Here is a 20,265-nt window from a genome sequence, read left to right as displayed (position 1 = left end):
TATTTGCCCATTAGAATATTTCATTACCATTTGAAAGCACCGTGGTTTTGTTTTGCAACCAAATATTTGACCTAAAATGCATGCATGAAACACGTCATGTGCTTAAAATCACATGATTTCCTTTCACTTCATGGCTCTGGGGGATTTCCAAGAACCTTTCCGTTAACAACTAACTCATGTGCATTAAAATCAGGGGGGAAAAGAACTTGTAACAACCATTTGGCATTGCATGATGTCATCTTCGCTCGTACCCCCCACCCTGCAAACAGGACGCTGGGATACTCTGATGAGCTTCACAGAATCTTGTGCAGGAAGTGGCCTATGACCTATGTATAAAGCATATGGCTGCAGCTGTTCAAGACCGCAGTTAGACAATGTGCGCAAATGGTATCCGAAAACATCCCATAGAATTGCGCACATTCCATACCGGATGTGATTTCTGTTTCATTGCGGACCATGTGGACAAAATTGTTAGCGTCGCACAATGCAATCCGACCGTTCGTTATTCGAAACGGAGCCTGAGCGAGTGACAGGAATTGTAAATGTACAACACAGATACATTTTACAGAATTTCCTACATTATTACGCTTTTCAACAAGGAAACACATCTCTAAACTGGAATAAAAGAGTAATTAATCAGCCTTAACGGCCGTTTTAAACCTTGCAGAGGTCATGACCTTGATGACGCGCAGGTCACTGGTCAGGCAAAATCCAACCAATCAGAGCGTGAATTCATCAGAGTATCCCAGCGTCCTGTTTGCAAGGCGGAGATGTCATCTAGAAACCATTATGATCACACGAGGGCGTCCTATCTATGAACCATCATTTCGCTACAAAACAGGAACCGTATTAAACATGCATAAAGTCACCCGTCTGTTAATGATATCGGCAGCGCCATCTCATAAGGCGATGGCGACGAGCAAATTATAGGACTGGATACCATCTGACACTGGATGTCGCTATTCATCTGCCCTGATATGAAAGTGGTACATGGAATATCCTCTTGCACAGCAAGGGTCTATGATGTGAGCAGATTCGGCAATAGATAATGCAAAAAAAGACTACGTCTTGATCCCGAGATTGTCAGCGGACGCCTTCTATTTGCCTTCCGTAACCCGTTGTGATATTGTATATAATTATTATCCTTACAGTGTATTAAAATTCCCATAGACACAAGTGCTAAATGCCCATACTACTGAATTCTTTTTAAAATACTCAGAACTCTCACATGCAGTGGCGCACCCGGGGGGCCCCTCGGGGGGCGCTTGAGCCCCCCCCCCCCCCAAAAAAAAGGTTAGCATTTTTTTTTTTGAGTTCCACGATTTGGCCATAGTGATATGAATGTGGCCTGTTTTTGAGTAGTTAAATAGTTAATAAGTGGCGCCACCAACGTAAAAAAAGGCTGCTCCTCAAAAAAAAAAAATTCTGCGGCCTAAATTTTTGGGCAAAATTGTTTTAAATCCTGGGTGTGCCACTGCTCACATGTATTTAAGCTGCACAGAGAAATGACGATCAATATGTCAGCTGTTATTTTATTTTGAAATTTTGGTGGGTTAACCATTGACTTTTCGAGAAATTCTCCCCCAAAGAAGGGCAAAACCTAATTTGATCGTACTTTGCAATGTTTTTTTTAATGTTTTTTGCTTCTCATAACAACTTATTTTTCATTATGTTTCATTCAAGGAAAATAACTGTTCTCGTTCATTGACAAGGTTGTACTACTCGGTGAATTTTCTTTAATCAAGTACAACTTTACATTCATGCTTATGCCAATACAATAAATTCCACCTTGCAACTGGTGCAATGTATTTAAAAAAAAAAAAAAAGTCTGTTGCAGGACAACATTTTCCTATAAATCTCGTTCGGAAAAGAAAACTGTAATTTTAAAAATGCATGTATATACAAACTTCAATATGAGTCTCCTTTGAAGTCTTTCAAATTTTGAAGCCTTTAATATTATTTTAATACTCGGAAATCGACAGTTTCTAGTCGAGTTAGCAACGATATTTCATGATATCAGCATCAGTTGGATGAACTACGTAAGCAATCGCGATCATTGGCGGATCCAAAAAACAGTCGGGGCCATGCCCCCCCCCCCCACGCCCACATTTGTTTTTCATCGGAGTAAAATTGCCTTTTTGTCTTAACTTTTCAGAAACTAAATTAAAACGTTTCGTGTCTCCGTCGCAAGCAATCAGCTTCACCTTTTAGTTTTGATAATGTGGAGATAGCGCTAGATATTATATACTTAATTCCCATCCCTAAAAAAAATGTATGTTGCCGAGCCTTCTTGGCCCCTGTAAATACGGTTGTGGATCTGCCATTGATCACGATGTGAAATTGTAACAATAGACAGTTCTGACTTGTTGCGAGATTCAGGGTTCGTCGTTGCGAAGTTCGCGAGTCTCATTCAAGGGTGAATGCGGCCATCATCACCCAAGACGTAGCAGGACGTAGCGGGGAGAACCCGGGTCGGCTCTGCTTCGATAGGGATGCTGCTAGTCTCGCACACAATCGGGCATGTATTGTGACACTGGATGTCATTCCATCCGCCAATGTCTCTCATCGACAAACAGTGCTCACCGTCGATGTAATAGTTGTCAGGCTGGCCGGGAACCCAGTTCATGTACTTCATTTCCTCGACGCCTGCTGCGGAGTAACACACCCAGTGGTCTTCCAGAGCTTCATCGCTACATCCCAGCCAAGCGCGTGTCCATCCTCCGCTTGCTGTTAGCTCCTCGTGGACGAAGGCGTTTTCCTCGGGTGATTCTATCACCAACATCTCCCAACCGCGTTCCTCGCAGTACGCCTTAGCGTCCGCCCAGGTCATTGCGGTGTAAGTGTGGTAGCATCGTGATCTGTACTCTACCCAGTTCGGGGGACAGACCGCGTTCACGGTCCGCAAAAACAAGACAGCTAAAATGAATCCAGATAGTTTCGAAACAGCCATTGTCGACGATACAATCAGCACAAATTCCAATTTAATCAACAATTCATGCAACAATCAACATCACTGCCAACGTCACTCGTTTCCAAAAACAAACTGAGACCATAATTTTACAGCAACCACTAAATCGTTCGGTGCCTGTGTTCCAGTTCATTTCCAAATAAAAAGCCAATTTTACGTAATGGCTTGTTGATGCCTACTGCGTGGAGGCTTATTTTCCAGTGCTGACAATTTCAAACCATTGTTCTCCTCACTGATCCCACTCTCTGGGTGCAAAGTGGTGCTCACTGCTTAACCTTTCAGAAACACCAATTAGATCCAGTTCATCATCACATCCTTCGCCTGATGTGGCTATTTATTGGGCGGTTTTCCCCTCCTACCAGTGGTTTAAGTGCCTAAAAATTAGTTTCGCACGAATGCTTTTTCTACTCGACCTTGTTCGATTATTGATGAGGACTGTGGCACGCTCGAAAGAGCTTTGAAAACCTCTTTATTTTATTATGCAGCGCTTATGCTATTATAGTTAGCACGGAAATTGCAACTCGATATTACCAGGGGGACTGTTTACAGTGTGAAGTCTTACAATATCGAAGATGAAACTGAAACAAAAATGGTGCAAACTTGTTGTCATTCTACCGACGATTTGGACTAAAAGATCTAGCTAACAAAATCTTTATTTAAAAAAATATAACAATAAAGAAAAAACAGCGAGGAACTTCGGAATTTAGTTTATTATAATTATTTTGAAATTATTTTCACTTTCTTTAATTCAGAGCCGTGCGACCCACCAATTATGGGGTTTTGCCATGCTCACCACTACGGGCACCGCATTTGATTTACAAATCTACGCGGTACGTATATCCGCGTGTGGTTGGCAATGAGAAAACTCCATTGAAAACATCATGGGTTGGAAAAAAATCACATGTATATTCAAGCAAGCCTTTCTAATTGACTCACTTTTTTATCTTTAACACTGACGAGAAGAGATGGGTAAACGCGTGATATAGCGAAAAATAGACTTGAATTGTATTCGGGTTTTGCTCGCCCGCCGCAATGCGGTACGTATAGTGTGTAGTGTGGCACTTACATACGGCGGCGGTGTGTGCAAACTCGACACAAAAAATGTGTGTACGTTGACTCCAGTTACCGACTTGAATAACTTCTAGGCCTCATTGACTTGCCAATACACTTTGACGGAGCTGTCTGATTGGTTAAGAATCAAAAGAATCTAATAGAAATACCTTCGTACACGTGAAGTGTACATACACGTCAACCTCGTCCTCAGGGCTTACTTTATTTTCAACCTCGTTTTAAACAGGAAGCCCCCAGCAAACAACGTTATAACGCGACGTCGTTGTGTGTGTGTTGCTAAGACGTTTGTGTACAACGTCGCAGCAACGAAATTGTGTGGAGTTTTTTTTTTCCAACCGTCGTTAGGACGTTTTTCATGACGTCGTTAAGCAACGCTCTTATGATGTTTTTTAAAAACGTCGTTTTGTTGACTAATATTGTCCAAATGGCCTTACGTAGCGATAGGTACGTACCGGTGCCCGCTTTTCATCAATTTTTCATCCGTCAGCAAAGAAAATAACGACAATCTCAGTTCTGAGCGATGATAAGAGTCAGCTAAAAAGCACTGTACCATTTCTAAAGTCTTATTTATTCTTATATAACTTTAAAATGTTCACCCAAATCGTCCGTCCATATCCTGTGGTAGAAATTGCGGACCAGACATTGTTTGGACCGATTACTATGGGAGATGATTATTAAGGGACTAAATATCGCGGGTAAAACTGGTTGATTTATCTGCCCAATACTCGCTGCTCGCGTGGCCTCTCGCGTCGAAGACTTCATGCCCAGTTGTTTTTCATCTGTAACAACCACGACTTCCATCGGGGCGAGACAAACGCATCGTTGCTATACAGACCCTTGCAGGCTCAAGAAGATGCACTGCAATGAAACTGGATGCCAACTCGAAGTTCAGCCAACAATGTATCTACGTTCCCCAACCAACTTATCCAATCAGCACGACTCTTGCTGTGCACTTCTCTAGCTCTGAGAGCACCAGTATGTAATTATCGTTATGTGCACTCACGTCAAAAACATTGCAGCGCAGTAAGGGCGATCGAGACTGTAGACTTGATGAAACCATTTCTTTGACATTTCGATAGCATGAACATATTAGTCACAAATGAAACTGTCCTGTAAATGTCGTTGGCATGCATCTACACTTTGCATTGGGACATCATGCCTTTGTGTCATGGTGACGATATTATGTATATTACATCATGCGCGGTTCTAGAACCAATATTTTTTTTGGGGGGGGGGGGGCTAGCAGGGTGGATCCAGATTTTTTTCAGGGAGGCGTGCTGAAATGTAGACCGGTTATTTTCTCCAGACACTTAGGCCTCCGAAAATCAATAGGTGTGTGTGGGGGGGGGGGGGGGGGGGGGGGGGCTCAATGGGGAGCGCCAATAAAATCCTAAAATCATTCACACTATATTAACTACAAATGCACCCTTGTCACGACTATTTCTTTAGGGGGAGACCATTCGCATGTACATCACAATCCTTCTTTTTGCTATAATGAAATTTCTTTTTACGGAATGTATTTGGGGGGGGGGCTAAAGCCCCCCTAGCCCCCCCCCCCCCCCCCCCCCCCCCCCTAGAACCGCGCCTGTATTACACAATTTTGGGTAAAGTTGATTGAACGGTTGATGAATTCAACAGTGCATGATAATTTATATATAACGTATATCTCGGCTTTTAACGCTATGTCACGAAACGCCTTCATAAGTGGTTCATACATTCCCGGAGAACGATTTTGCTTTGTTCACGACGGAAATCATCAATGTGAACTTTAATTAAATGAAAAAAAAAGTTTCTTTCGTCCACAGTTCTATCCCAACGCCTTGAGCTCTAAATCGCGTTTCCCATTCATTGATAATACTTGGAAAGATCGTTAAAAGAGTAAGATATAAACGTTCGACACGACTGTCTTGTTCTCTATACCAATGTGGGTAGCGGCGGGTCAAATTACGATATTCGAAGGCGTAGCGTTTGAGTGAAGTCCACGTGGGGCACTTAAAACATCGAGAGCTCAAACTCTATTGACATCTGTCTTGTATCGCTTGTATGCAGGCAACGTAAAACACTGTGTTTCCTTGCGCACGTTTCTTGCACACACGAGATAACTTACACTGGTCACTGCATAACAAAATCTACCCAATGAGAGTTCAAAGAAATTAGACGTCATGCAATGCTCTCGACATAGCATAAACATGCGCAGTGTCTCATTTGTAATTCTACTTTGCTTTATTTTCCCACCAATTACCAAGTCGTCATGGAAGCAACGCAGCTGATCTCAGCACGGCTAGCTGCCGCGGTAGGCGTGGTTGGAAGATGTGAAACCACCAGGTGCCAACTCGCGCGCGCCGAGTGGAATTGATGCGCATGCCCAGAGAGGGCCCGGGACTTGCATGCAGAAAGCAAAAGACTGTCAAGTTCACACAAAACTAATTTTATCGTAAGCATCGACACATGTTGCACTTTTATGGTGACAAATCCGGTTCTAAATTGTATGGCAGAGATGATACTTTTGGTAAGTGATATTTTTTTAAAAGATTTTAATAGAAGTCATTTAACAAATCGTCAGTGACACCACGAAGTAATACCCAAGTGGGCTTGAGTGTTCGCTACGCTTGCGCATTACAGAACCAAGCAGGTTTTGTTTTCACGAAGTAACGCTCATAAACACTATGCGCCGAATCGGTCATTTTCGTTTTCACAAAGTAACACTCATCTTTATTTCACCATCAGTTTTAAGGCTTGTTATTAACAATTCCTGCAATCCTACAAGAAGAGGTATTAATTACATTCCTGTCAAACGTTTTAAAACGCTTTGATCCAAATAGCATTTCCGTAACAGTGTGAAAACGAAACTCGTTCCCGCCAGTGTCCGATGTGCGCGCGCACGCTTGAGTGTTACTTCGTGAAACCAACATTTGTCATTTTGCGGTTTGAACAAAGTAACACTGGACTTGAAGTTACTTCGTGGTGTCGGTGACGAAATGCATGATTGTGTTATATGCATTTTAAAAACAGCTTGTCTTGTTTAACCAAGAGCCCTCTGGTTTGTTGTTCTACTTGTCTACGTGGTTTTTTTTAGGCAGTTGTCACCTTATATCTTGTTTTCCACAGCTTTTTCTTTCATCGACTTTGTGATTATATGTTTGTATTTCACTTATTTCACCTAGTATTATTTCTTTTTCCTCTTTCTTAAACCACTTGCAGTGTTACACCAATGTTTCATTAGGAAGCAGAGCAAATGCTATGAACTCAGCTTTATCTTGTCCAATCAATACTTTTGATAATGTCGGTCTATGAATTGATTTCCAAGGGCGGATCCAAGGGGCAACGGGGGCAATCCCTCCCCCCACCCATTTTTTATTAAGTGACTTCGCAATAAAGGCAGGCACTGCGATCACCACCATCTTTTCCTCAAAAAAAATTGGCGAAAATATTCAGAAATTGCCTCAGATCGCACCACAGAGCATCTAGAATCCAAAATATTGCGGGCACCTTAAGCGGGCCCCGAACCCCATGCCGTAATTGTTTGGACCCACTTATTAGTGGACCAAATTGTTGAGGCCCCCCCCCCCCCAAAAAAAAAATGTGTGTTCTGGATCCGCCCTTGTCGGTTCCTGTTACCTATATTCTCTTCTTTTCAGGTCCTTAAAATTTTACTGATCCTCTGTGACATGTGCAGCGTTGCAGACGGTAAGTTGTTTTCTACGTTTTGTCGACCTCACTTCTTGTACATCACCATTATTATTACATTGTAATGATACACTGATGCACGATGGTGATGAAGAATTATATCCCCGCGTAGAAACTATAAGGTCCAATCTTAGAGAGGGGGGAGTAGCATTGATAAATCTGCTGAATACTTGATACTTTAATTCGAAAAGTTATTAATAATATTATTGAAATGTTAGCTGTATTGTTAGCTGCCGATGCAGATAAGAAATAAATATTTGATTATATGGTGACGATGTTAGCTTTAAAATGAACTGCGTTTGAACCCATCTGGTCACGGCACACAAGCCTTCCAATTAAAATTGCGTTTCGAATATCGATGTGTGGATACAACACACAACAGCAAACTTGTCAATATTGGCTGAGTATATTAGATGGGCCCCAGTTCGCCCGAAATTTATGATTTGCTAACCGTCAAAATTTGACCCTTTCTTTGCTTTTTGATTGGCAAGGGATCGAGAATCGATTTTCAGCGTTTGTCCGGCCTTTCCGGCGCTTGCTACGAACACTTTGGCCCGGTGCGCCTTGTTTGTTTTTCTGTATTAATTAATCAGTTGGCAGGACATCCCGAGGACCGCACGAAGCAATTTCACATTCTCGGTCGCTCGAATTCAGTATGTTTGAATTGGGGTTTATTGAAGGCTTGTTGGAATTTTTACAAGATGTTGCAAACGTGGAGGCAACTTGACTCTGACCATTGTTATCTTGACTGTGGTTAACGCTTATCAAGAAGTTTGTTTTCATTTAAATTTTACTTCGATAATAATTGTAATTCGTTTGTAATCGTATTTTGATTATAGCATAGTAAGCATACCTTATTTTTTGTCTGTGCCGCTCCTCACAATTCTGATTTCATTCTTCTTATGAAATTTTCAAGATTATGTTTCATTTTAATGAAAAAAATAATTTTATCTGGTTGTTTTTGGTGTCCAAGGAAGGGAAAAAAAGCTTTATTGTGAGTAGCTCTGGCGCACAGGCGACTTTTGAAGCTTAAATCACGTATCTCCATCATAACTTCGGTTCCATTTCGAGAACTCGAATGATTAGCCTCTGCTATTGCGACAGCTATTTCGTACATGCCTAAAAATAGCATTAATCATTTCAGCGATATGACCCGGGATTTATGCGCAACCATTTTCTACTGTCGAGAGAAGGAGGAGTAACAAACTCCAATGCAGCCTAAATTAAAAATGAAAAGCTCACCTTGATTATTTGCAATAAATTGGGTATTGCTTCAGACAAGTCAATTTCAAGTTTACGCAGAGGCAGAGTTGTAGTCGAGTGTACCACAAGTCCTTTCATTACTCAATTTCAAGTCTTTTTACAAGTCCAGTCACAAGAAGCAGGGGTGAACAACAACGAAGGAATGTCTTAATTACAATTCACTTGAATTGACATATCGCCGTTTGTGAGTTAGCCACGCCCAACCATATGGAAGTTTGTACGCTACGTTTTGTTCGTCTGTTGAATTGTTTAAATAACAATATTCGGTACCATTACGAACACATTGTCGTAAAGGTTGGTATCTTGACATTTCTATACAAAACTCCCTACACGACGGTTTGTGTAGAAAATATCAGACGGTTATTTAGTACTCCCCCGATCACGCTCACTTAAATTTGGCAGCGACAGCAGGTCCGTTTTAAAGAATAACTTAAGACAGGATCAAGGTACCAACTTTTACGACAACGTGCTAGTAATGACGTGTTGTACACAAACATTGTGAGCCAATGATGATGTTCGGTATAGCCGAGTGTTCGGTATATCGGTGTTCGTTAAAGCGGCGTTCCACTGTAATTGGACAATATTCCACAAGCTGGGTTGACGCGATTCTACCGCGATAGATTATTTGAGACTGGAGGACTTGTGAAAGACTCGACTACACCACTGCACAGTGGTACTCTCCACGCCCTCCACATCTGTGACCAACAGGTGGACAGGGTTTATGTCCCTACCTGATTACGTCGGACGACAATTATCAACGTTTGATACATTTTTATTTTGGGTGTGGGGGTATTTTCTATCTGACCACAGCTGACTGCCCATTCGGATGGATCCAGCAGGGAATGTCCTGCTACACCTTAAGATCATCGGAAAAGGCGCCCTCTATTGCACAAAACGAATGTAGCGCCCTCTACGGTGAATCCCACCTTGCCGTTTTGGAAAGTGACTCGGAAAGATACGAAGTTTTCACAACATTGAGGTAGACGGGTTTTTTTTTCATACCTACATAACAATGACCGTTTAAAATCACACTCAGAAGGCAGAAGAGAGAAGTTAAAGGTGTTGAAATCCTCTACGGAGAGCTTACCCCAAGAGTGCGAATCAAGATTTACACAGAGTGTGATTAATGACGTTATAATTCATACCTAAACCGAATTTCCACCCATAAGAATGGTAAATGGTGTAAGTGGTTTTGGATATTCATGTAATTGAAAGTCTTCTAGCATCAATGATGCCGTGTCAAATGCACTCCGACTCCAGTAACAATCAAGGATGCTACATGTAGGTCTATTTCGTTTTTTTAAATAAGCTTCAAATATAAGTTTCCGGACCAATTTTCTGAAATGTTTATTCACTTCTGAAAATCGGTCATTCAAATTGGCCGAGAAAACCTCTATTAATGGTACGTGTCCACCCCTCTCCCTTTCCCCCTCAGCCTATCCGAGGACATGCGTTATGCCATTGGTCCGTTCCCACCGTGTGGCGAGCTCTGCTACTTTCTGATTGGACAAGACTGGAACACTGTCCCTAAAACAGGATCGATGACGTGTGACACGCCTCTTCCATTTATCTGCGAGGGTGCTTTAATTTATGGAGGTGATGTAAATATTTGAATTAAATCCACTACGATACACGCCATTTTTATTAAATAAAACTAATGTTTGCCCTGGTCGATCAAACCATGAAATTACTATTACTTTCTAGTCTCGACATTCTAGTTAACCAAAAAAATGATTGATCAATGGTTGGTATATCAATCGACTTATGATTTATTGATTTATATCTTGGTCTCAATTTTTGATTAATTGGTACTACGTTGAAGGATAGATTTGTCACTCAATCCGCTAGTTGTCGCTCAATGGATGGCATTTTTGAAGTTGCGATTCAGAGATATGAATTTTCATTGTCAAATTTACATCAGATTGAATGGTTGATTGATTGAATGAATGAATGATGATTTGCGTTTTATGGCTTCAGATCCCAACCCTGTTGTCAACGTGAATACTTCAGTTCTCTCCTCGGGCTCGATCACGGTAACTTGGTCAAGGCCCGCTTCTGGGGGCTTAACGGGCTTCCGAATCACACTACACGCTGCAGCAGCCGCTCAACTGATCGCTCAACAATACGTCAAAGCCGATAGTGACCCTCATCAGGCAGTGTTCAGCGGGTTGGACGGCGGGACGGTGTACACGGCGGCTGTGTTCACGGTTAACGGACCGAGGGAAAGTGATTCCGTCACAATAACTTCAACAACATGTGAGCTTTTTACTCTTATTACGTTTCCTTAAACTTCTTTAATTAACTCCACAACCGTGTCTCTAGGTCTATGATATCCAAGTAAAGAATACATTCAGATCAGAACCTAAAGCAACACCAATTTAAAATAAAGAATCTGAGGTAGATGGGCCTGAACCACCCGTCCATCGAAGGTTACAAAAGTCCAAAAATATTTGATTCCGAAAGCTTTCGTTTGCATCAAATTTTACGGTAGCTTTGTGCTGCAATTTATTATGTCCGAAATATATTTCCATCTCCGTTTGATAGCGTGAAAACTAGACAATAGATCCCGTTAGTATTTCCCCATGTTTTTTTCTGCTCCTGCGCCCAAGTGTCCTTCACGTACATGAACGTCTTGAAATGTTGTTGTCGAGAGTTTAGTTGGAAAGCAAAGCGGTCCATTTGAATCTCCAGCAGTGATTATGCTTTTCTTTTTCTTTTGGCTCCAAAGTTCCGAACCAGATCCATTGTCTCCAAACTGTGGCCAGGGAGAAAAAGATGACCGTTTCCTGGCTGCGTCCCGCGGGGAGAGTGGACGGTTACACGGTGGAGCTCACCGGGCCCGGCAGCAAGAGCAAGGAACTCAACGAGGCGGTGGACGTGAATGACGGAGACACGCTAGAATGCGAGTTCAAAAAGCTCAAGAAAAACTCCGAGTACGACTTGGTAGCCTACGCTTGGGTGTGGTACAACGGGGCCAAACTGTACTCAGCGACGGTCGAATACCAAGCAACAACGAGTAGGTTATCAATTTTTAACGGGAGAGGTATCAGACGGTAGTCAATTCCATCACAAGTCTATCACAAGTCCTCACAAGTCTAAGCCATAATGGTATTCCAAAGCCAAATATGATGCTATTCAAATAACGTGTAAACAAAAATATTCTTTGGTGATGTTCATACACTTGAAACCGGATTCGTGATTGGGCTTGTTATTGTACGTGTAACCCAGCCGATTTGTGGTGGTTAATTGAGATGGACCTGGCTACATACATGTACTGCATTGGTATCAAGGATTGATTGGTATAGACGGAAAACCTCTGCGCAGCTGCGTTACTTAATAAGCAAGAGGTCCTCGTTCAACGACTACCTCAGAAAGCATGCTCTATTACAACAGGAATAAAGGTAAAAACTGAAAAGCAAAAAAAGGGCTTCAAGTTAAAAGGTTTATATATTCACAAAATATGCGAGATGGATTCAAATTAAACAGGAAGAATACTGGAATTCTCAAATTGCTGAAGCTCAGTGCGGTCCCTTAAATCAAAATTGACTTTTAGATAACTTTTGCTTCAAGCTTAATCGTCGTCTACATTTGTAATTACCGTAGCATCTAGGAACAGTCAAGAGGATGCATCAGAGCCGTGCGAGCCTGTCGTCTCCTCGGCAGAGGTGGTAACTAGCCTTCCTGTCACTACGGAGCTAACAACACAGGCAACATTCTGCCCAGAGGTTAGCCCAGATTAAAAAGTAGACGAAGACGTATGGGGGGAAGCCGACTGAAGACACAAGTTGGGTTTAGGTCGTTCGATAAAACGCAATTGTTTGTGTACTGGCAAACGAAGGTCTTGGAAAATGATTTCTGCACGAACCATGCAATAATAATGAATTTGTAGCTTCATGAATATGTTAATTTTGATTGAATTAATACCGGGGTGAACAAATTAAAAAGACAAGAGCGGGTTTTCAACCAGCACTTTAACCAGTGTTTAAGCATCTTCATATCCCATTTTGGAAGTCTCCTAAAATGTAAATATCTCTGTTCATCCTAACGTGTGTAAAATAAATTGTCAGTTTTCCTTGCTGTCTATTTGATTGTTTTAGATTGATTACGTTGAACCGACAACGATGCTAACCACAACCCCTGGTGCTACGACTCTTACTACCCAGACTGAAACAATGACAGCAGCAACAATGTTGGGCAGCGCTTCGCTAGCTGTGTCAATCGCATCAACTACCGAGCATCCACAAACAGTTGAATCAACAACGGACATCCCAGCCTCCATGGAAACTCGGGAATTCACAACGCCTATTGATGCATCAACAGAGGAGATTCCTGCAACGTCAGTGGTGAGCATCTCCACGCCTTCTCTTCCGATATCGCCATTTTCAGAACACCCACAACCAGTTGACTTAACAACGCAAGGGGCATCCACCGTTTCAACTTCAACAGCAGAAGACAGTCCTGCAACAACATTGAGAAAAATCACGACTTCGTTGCCGATCACTGCGAGCCCGCACAATCAACACATTGTTGACTCAACAACTGTAGCAGCAACCTCGGAGGTGTATTCAACACAAGTTTGGGCGACATCAGTTGGACCAACCACTCAACATGCAACACAGCAGGACTTGACAATCGTAACACAAACAGAATATTCGGACACGAAAGCAACTACCAAGGATATATCAACAACGATATCCACACAATCAACTAATGATGAAGCAAAAGGCACCGCTACCCAAATCACGTCACTCACATCTTCGGAAGGCTCAACTACCGTAACAACCGAAGAAACATCCACCATAGCGTCTAGTACACTAAAACTATCGACATCTGTGGAATCAACCCCAGATACACATGCAACGCCCCTACAAACTATTACAGATGTGACAAGTCTAACAGTTCTACCATCAACTGCCGGCTCACCATCCACCGCATCATCCACAACGACGGATGAGAACAATCCCGTCAAGCACTCAACAACAATATCAACCACAGATGGACTTACAAGATTTGAGGCAACAAGCACTGACCGTGCATCATCGTCATATTTCAACATCGCACCAACTACTACATCTTCATCCAAAACGTCCTCCACCGAAACCTCTACCATTTCAACTTTGGATGACTTAACCGCCAGTTTCATGTCAACTATACCAATAGATCCGTCAACGCAAGAGCAACAGAACAATCCGTCATACAAATTGTCCACCGCTACAGCTTTCTCGATGTCACCCACAACAACCAGTGCTGATTTATCAACTTCAATCAATGATCACTCTGTACTGGTTCCGTCTACAGAGTCAACAACAGAAACAGGTAATCCCATCTCTGCCACCAACTTTGGGATGCATAGTTCACCTGGTCTCGATTCAACAACCATCCCAACCAAGCCACCGGCAAAACTCACGACCGATGTGGAAGGCACACCAAAGCAATTTCTGACCGCGGGTGATTCGGAAGTGGTAAAGGGTACTCAGACCACCAGCATGACGACAATAACATCGATCTCTGATCTACAAGACTGTTTAATGTCTACCTCTCCAACCAGTAGTGATGGTATGTACGGGTCTTTATTCGTTGATACGTTGATACGAAAACGGAAAGATCCCACACAATGTTTACACATGAACCATACACTCAAAAATTATAAAATGTTCTGTGTGGGAAATATCAACACTTCCTTGAAAGCATATCTATAATATTCATATAATTACATTACATGTAGTTCGTATTCCACTTATCTCTACATTTTTTTTTTATTGCAGTAGACATCGAAAACGTGACTAAAGAATTGTCTTTTTATTTCAGGACCTACTACCAACAGTTCTCCAGACAACGAACATACCGCAGTCAAACTCATAGCTCAAATCTTGGACTTCTTCTTGAATAAGGTTTGTCCATTTAATAAACAAAAATATGTTTTATTTAAAAATGTTTTTTTCGATATTCTTATCTCTTAAAGTGCATTGTACTTTCAGCCTGACGACATCGTGGGCCTCTTGAATTGCGTCGACGGCACGAATACCTCTCCTCCCGTTCAGAAATTACCGTGGCCTGATATTCTGGAAACACTGCTAGACAAAGTGGTGCAAAGTGTTCGGACGACAGTTGAAGAGACTACGGTTATTCGAGTCAAAGGTCATCCGTTAGCAGGCAGTACAGGTAAGATTCAAGAACATTTATTTTGTTATGTAGTTACTTATAGTCTAGAGGTTACCATTGTCTTTACTATGGTCGAAGCCTCGACTCTATGGACGCGTGCGCGTTCCTTGCACTTGAGATCGCGCAAGGCATGATGGGAAACAACATGGCACAGCAAAATCTCGTACCCATGGGAACGAGGTTGCTATGGTCGTCGTAGATTCAGTAGGCCAACTGTCGCAAACTATCGCAGACCCTCCGGCAAAGATCGCCTAGTGTCACAGATCATCTTAGATAAAGAGAGTTCACAATGATATATTTAATAGTATATACATTTTTAAATACTTGTCATTTGTCCTTCACACAATAGATGTGCAAGTTGTGTTCACAAACTCAAAGAACGGGCGTTGTAAGGGTTTGCAGATCAACAAAACGGATTCTTCAGACTCAACCGTCCACTTACCAGGATCTGTTCTCTACGACAATGGTAACAACAAAATACTCACATTTTTTTTGACATTTTGCTAATATGTCTCCTTCCTATTCTCTAACAAGACAAGGAGAGCCTAGTAAAACTGGTACCAGAGCTCAAGGCTATTCACTGGATTTTGTTTTTTTATGTATCTTGTAATCGTAGACCACGTGGATGGATTTAGCCCATTCATCGGCATTACGGGTCAACTATCCAATACGACAGCACTGCCCAGCTCTATTCACCAGTCTGCAACCATGCAGTTTAAGTAACAATTAGTGTCAGTGCATTAGTCATTCAGGACACCAAAATGGACACCAGGCTGGCCCTCTGGGACCAGCAAAACTGAAGACTAAAATAATGTCCAAAAAGCTCTTCATTTCATTGGTATGGCTAAATTTTCGCCTATAGACCATTATCATGTTGCGGCCATCTTTATTTTTTTTTTCCCATTCAAATCAATCAACGTAACCAAAAGCGAGCTGGAAGGAAAATAGTCTGGTTCCTTTTTTGCACAAAAAGATTATAATTCAGCAAAATACTGTTACTGGATACAGGGAACATGATTGAAATGGTGGCAGCATGATAAAGGTCTATTGCACACATCTTAAAACCAATACCCATAGGAGAAGAGTGATCATCAATGAGAACACTACGATAACTGTTTTCCGTGTATTCCCGACAGGACCGCGATGCCGATCTCTGCTGCTGATCAACATGGAGGAATTGCAGGATATTTTACCACCCGAACAATGTGTTGACAACAGGTAAATGGAATTCCCATGGCTCGTCTCTTTGTTATTAGTTTGATTGTTGGTGTCTTTTTGTCTTTCTGGGTGTTGCCTGTTCTCCACATTATTGAACATCACTGATGCGCTGAGGCTCACTTTTTTCTGACTCTCACAGAGACTATAGGGAAGTATGGAAACACTGTCACAGGTGTCTGTACAGTTAGCAATTACATGTACTTTTTCAGGAACCAAGTATCACCTTATTTATGCAAATGCGTTTTTAGTTGGTCACCTGGTGTTTCACGCGGAACATTCATTCTCTTTTATAAAATGAAAATCGCGTGATTTATGAACTAGTCTTTACTCGGAGTAACAACCAAATTACCCAAAACATACTGGGTTTTTTTCTCAGTGAATTTACCTGTGAGGAGCTGTTGACGCCATTCTCCCTAGTGACTATCGCGCTCAAGCCGCCGAAATCACAGCCCTTCCCGGAACATGTCACGATTGAGTTCCCGGTACCGGTAGGTCGTTCATTATTTTCTCACTGTTGAGAAATCATGAGATCTGCAGTAAACGGAACTAGCTATATCAGAGCGCTATATATGTTTGAATGGATAATCGTTATTCTGTCTTCTGGTATGACATCAGCAGGCATGCAACTTGTCCTCGGATCAGCAGATTTCCTCTTTTTTTACTTCCCATGTGTGCCATTAAAATAGAAAAACAGTGCACAAAGACTTGGAAAGATTTGAATTTCCTCTTATTTTGTGACTTCCCAGTTGCATGCCTGCATCAGGGATTCCTCAAATGCAGCATTGCAGTTGTAGCTCGCAAGCCCGGAGAAACCTGTGGAGAGGGGACAACGATAAGAGGTTTAGTTGTCATCAATCATATGATATGGCATATTGCTTAAATTTAATCTGATTAATTTATGACAATCTTGAAATGCTTAAATAGTTCTATTCTTTTTCCACATTATAGGCGACGGAATTGATCCCAGTGTGTGTTTGGGTTGAGGCCACCATTCACACGTAAGTCAGAAAGATAGATTGAATTGATATGGGCCTAAGGCCCGGTTCATACTCTGCGCGAAATCGACTGAAGCGAACACGAATTTGTGACGTCATGGCAAGTATTCGCGCTGCGAATTCGTACAAGTTGAACAATAACTCGGGCGAATTTCGCAGCAAATGTTTCAGGACGTCAAAATAATTCACTTCGCATTCGTATATTATTCGCATGAAGTATGAACTGGGCTTAATGCAGATAACTGACGTTATAACATTAAAGTCGAGTTTAAAACAAGTGTGAAGCCCGCGGTTCATAGTCGGCGCGAAAGCGAAAGCGAACAGGAATTTGTGACGAAATGGCAAGTATTCACGCTGCGAATTCGAAAAAGTTAGCATATTTCAACTCGCACTCGGGCAAATATCGCAGCCAATTATGACGTCAAATTTGCTTCGCATTCGCATAAAGTGTGAACCGGGCTTTAGGTACAAAGTACAAAATGACGACTAATTCATTTGACAGCTGGGCTATATTTTAAAACTATAAAAACCCTCTATTTTAAAACTATAAAAACTCGGCAAATATCAGAACACAACTAAACCGAGGTAAATCTTTACCTTATAAAGGTTCCTCATGTTATTTTACGAATATGCTTTGCATTTCTAGAGATAAAACCAAAACAGGCTATTCGTGGAACAGCAAAGGCTGTGAGACGCTCATCAATAGAGAGGCATCCACCGTAGTTTGCCAGTGCTATCACCTGACAAGCTTTACTGTCATAATGAAAGTGACTGATTTTGAGGTAAGTTAATTATGCCACCAAAATAATGCTTATAACCAGGGCGTTGATTTTGCAGTACCTTGTTATACACTTTAAAACTGTTACGTAATAATCCTTCACTTCACTGGTCCCTTATTACCAATTGAACCGTGCATAAAAAAATCCACTTGACCTATTAAACTGGTACTCCTGAAAAAAAATATGGGCCATATTTGATGCATAATCTTATGGAGTATATAAAGAAAAAAACTTAGTACACCTTTAATAGAAATAAAATTAGTACACCTTTAATTGTCTTCAAATTCAGATTGACGAAGGACATGAGAGGGCGCTTCAGCTGATTAGCATGCTTGGATGCATTGTGACCGTCGTCTGCGCATGCCTGACGATCGCGATTTATCTCTATCTGAGGTAAACATTTGAGTTTGAGTGCAACTTAAGATCTGCCAACTTCTTATGCTGACAGATCACAGAGCAATCAGCAGATTCTCCTTCAAATCTAAAAAAAAAATATATTCGGCACATAGATCGATGTTCTTTTGCAATTGTAACTTAAATACCCCCAAGAAAAAAACCAACTCCGCCCCCTCCAACAAAAAGGCATCAAAGACTGTTTAGTGAGAATAAAAAGCAACATATTTTAGTTTGGAAATAAGATTTAGATTGAACACTCACTTCACTGAGCACTGTGTGTCAATGCAAATCTCTTTTCCATCTCTGATTTTTTTTCCAACCTGACCTAGAGCAAACTTTTACAATTATTTGTCCTCCATGATATGGCGCATCATGGACACCCTACAACCACTGAGACTCATATCAAATACATCGCTGCCCTTCGTTAAGTCTGATATTATTTATTAATGTTTTCCTCTCCTGAGCAGAATCATGAAGGAAGAGAAGTTGATTCATGTCCAGTTGCTCCTAGCGATCGCCATAGCGCAGCTTATCTTTCTCCTTGGCATTGATCGAACTGAAAACAAGGTGAGTAAATGAAATAAAAACTTGAGACCATCATGTCATATCGTCCAGGTCCTGTCGTAGGCCCCTAAAATAATTCACCTTAAAACTGGTTTGACAATGAATTGCACTATAGAGTTTGTTAGTCACTGTATGTCTACTGGCTGAAATCAGGACATTTTATATAGATGGAATCTTGACATCCGTGACTCGAGTTTTTACTTGTGACGGGGATCGACATATCTACGACTCGAGTTTTCACACCTTCGACTCAAGTTTTAACGTATTTTACTACACGACGTCTTGAAATCCCTGTCTTGAATCTTGAAATATGTGGCTTGGGTATTTGCATTTGTAACTCCAGTCTTTGGGTCTGTAACTTAAGGGGTTTTTTTATCTATGATAAGAGTCTCGACTTTCTTCTCACTGGAGTCTTGGAAAATTATGATCGAATCTTGACATATTGTAATCGACATCTTACATTTGAGACTTGAGTTTTAACATCTAGAGACTCGAATCTTGACATGTCGTCACTCGACCGACTTTTGACGCTTGCGATTAGAATCTCGACAACTGGGGCTCGAGTCTTAACACCAAGTAAGTCGAGTTCTTGGCATCTTGTGACTCAAGGATCGATATGTTATTACACGTGTTTTAACATTCTAATGACCCGAATTTCGACACTATTGACACGAGTCTTGACCTCTATGACTCGAGTCGCGACACCTGCGAGCTGAGTCTAAAAATGTGTGACTCGATCTAGTCTGGACATCTTCTTAGAAACTTGACATCTGCGACACGAGTCGACACATCAGGTCTGTAACTTAAGTATCTTTTTTTTTTATCTATGATCACATTCTTGAAATTCTTCTCACGTTTTTTTTTAGCACATACGATCAACTCTTGACATGTTGTCACTCGAGTCCTTACATGTCATGACTCTGGTCTTGATTTTTGCGATTAGAATGTCGACAACTGGGACGCGAGTCTTAAAACCAAGTATCTCCAGTTATGGCATCTTGTGACTCGAGGCTCGATACCTTATTACCTCGCGTTTTTAATAACATTCTAATGACCCAATTTTGACACTATGGACATGAGTTTTGACATCAGGGACTCGAGTCTTGGCATCAGAGAATCTCGTTTTGACATATTGAAATCGAGTCTAGTCATTTAAGACTCA

General features: G+C 41.5%; 2 protein-coding genes across 2 annotated transcripts; one reads left to right on the top strand and one right to left on the bottom strand.

The window, feature by feature from the left end:
• Nucleotides 1–2,410: 2,410 nt before the first annotated feature.
• On the bottom strand, nucleotides 2,411–2,950 carry LOC119732383 (perlucin-like). Its single transcript, XM_038205853.1, has one exon. The coding sequence runs from the start codon at nucleotides 2,948–2,950 to the stop codon at nucleotides 2,411–2,413; it is 540 nt and encodes a 179-aa protein (XP_038061781.1).
• A 7,487-nt stretch (nucleotides 2,951–10,437) lies between these two features.
• LOC119732376 (mucin-3A-like) lies at nucleotides 10,438–18,540 on the top strand. Its single transcript, XM_038205839.1, has 13 exons — nucleotides 10,438–10,585; nucleotides 10,967–11,245; nucleotides 11,718–12,005; nucleotides 12,593–12,714; nucleotides 13,087–14,545; nucleotides 14,798–14,880; nucleotides 14,968–15,151; nucleotides 15,501–15,617; nucleotides 16,288–16,369; nucleotides 16,746–16,857; nucleotides 17,318–17,367; nucleotides 18,011–18,146; nucleotides 18,433–18,540. Exons 1-13 carry the CDS (start codon nucleotides 10,438–10,440, stop codon nucleotides 18,538–18,540), a joined length of 3,168 nt encoding a protein of 1,055 aa, XP_038061767.1.
• Nucleotides 18,541–20,265: the final 1,725 nt, after the last annotated feature.

Source organism: Patiria miniata, unplaced genomic scaffold (assembly GCF_015706575.1).
Source record: "Patiria miniata isolate m_02_andy unplaced genomic scaffold, ASM1570657v1 HiC_scaffold_1, whole genome shotgun sequence".
Taxonomy (NCBI): Eukaryota; Metazoa; Echinodermata; class Asteroidea; order Valvatida; family Asterinidae; genus Patiria; species Patiria miniata.
The sequence above is the reverse complement of the archived record's forward strand: the minus strand, read 5'-3'. Positions and strand labels throughout refer to the sequence as shown.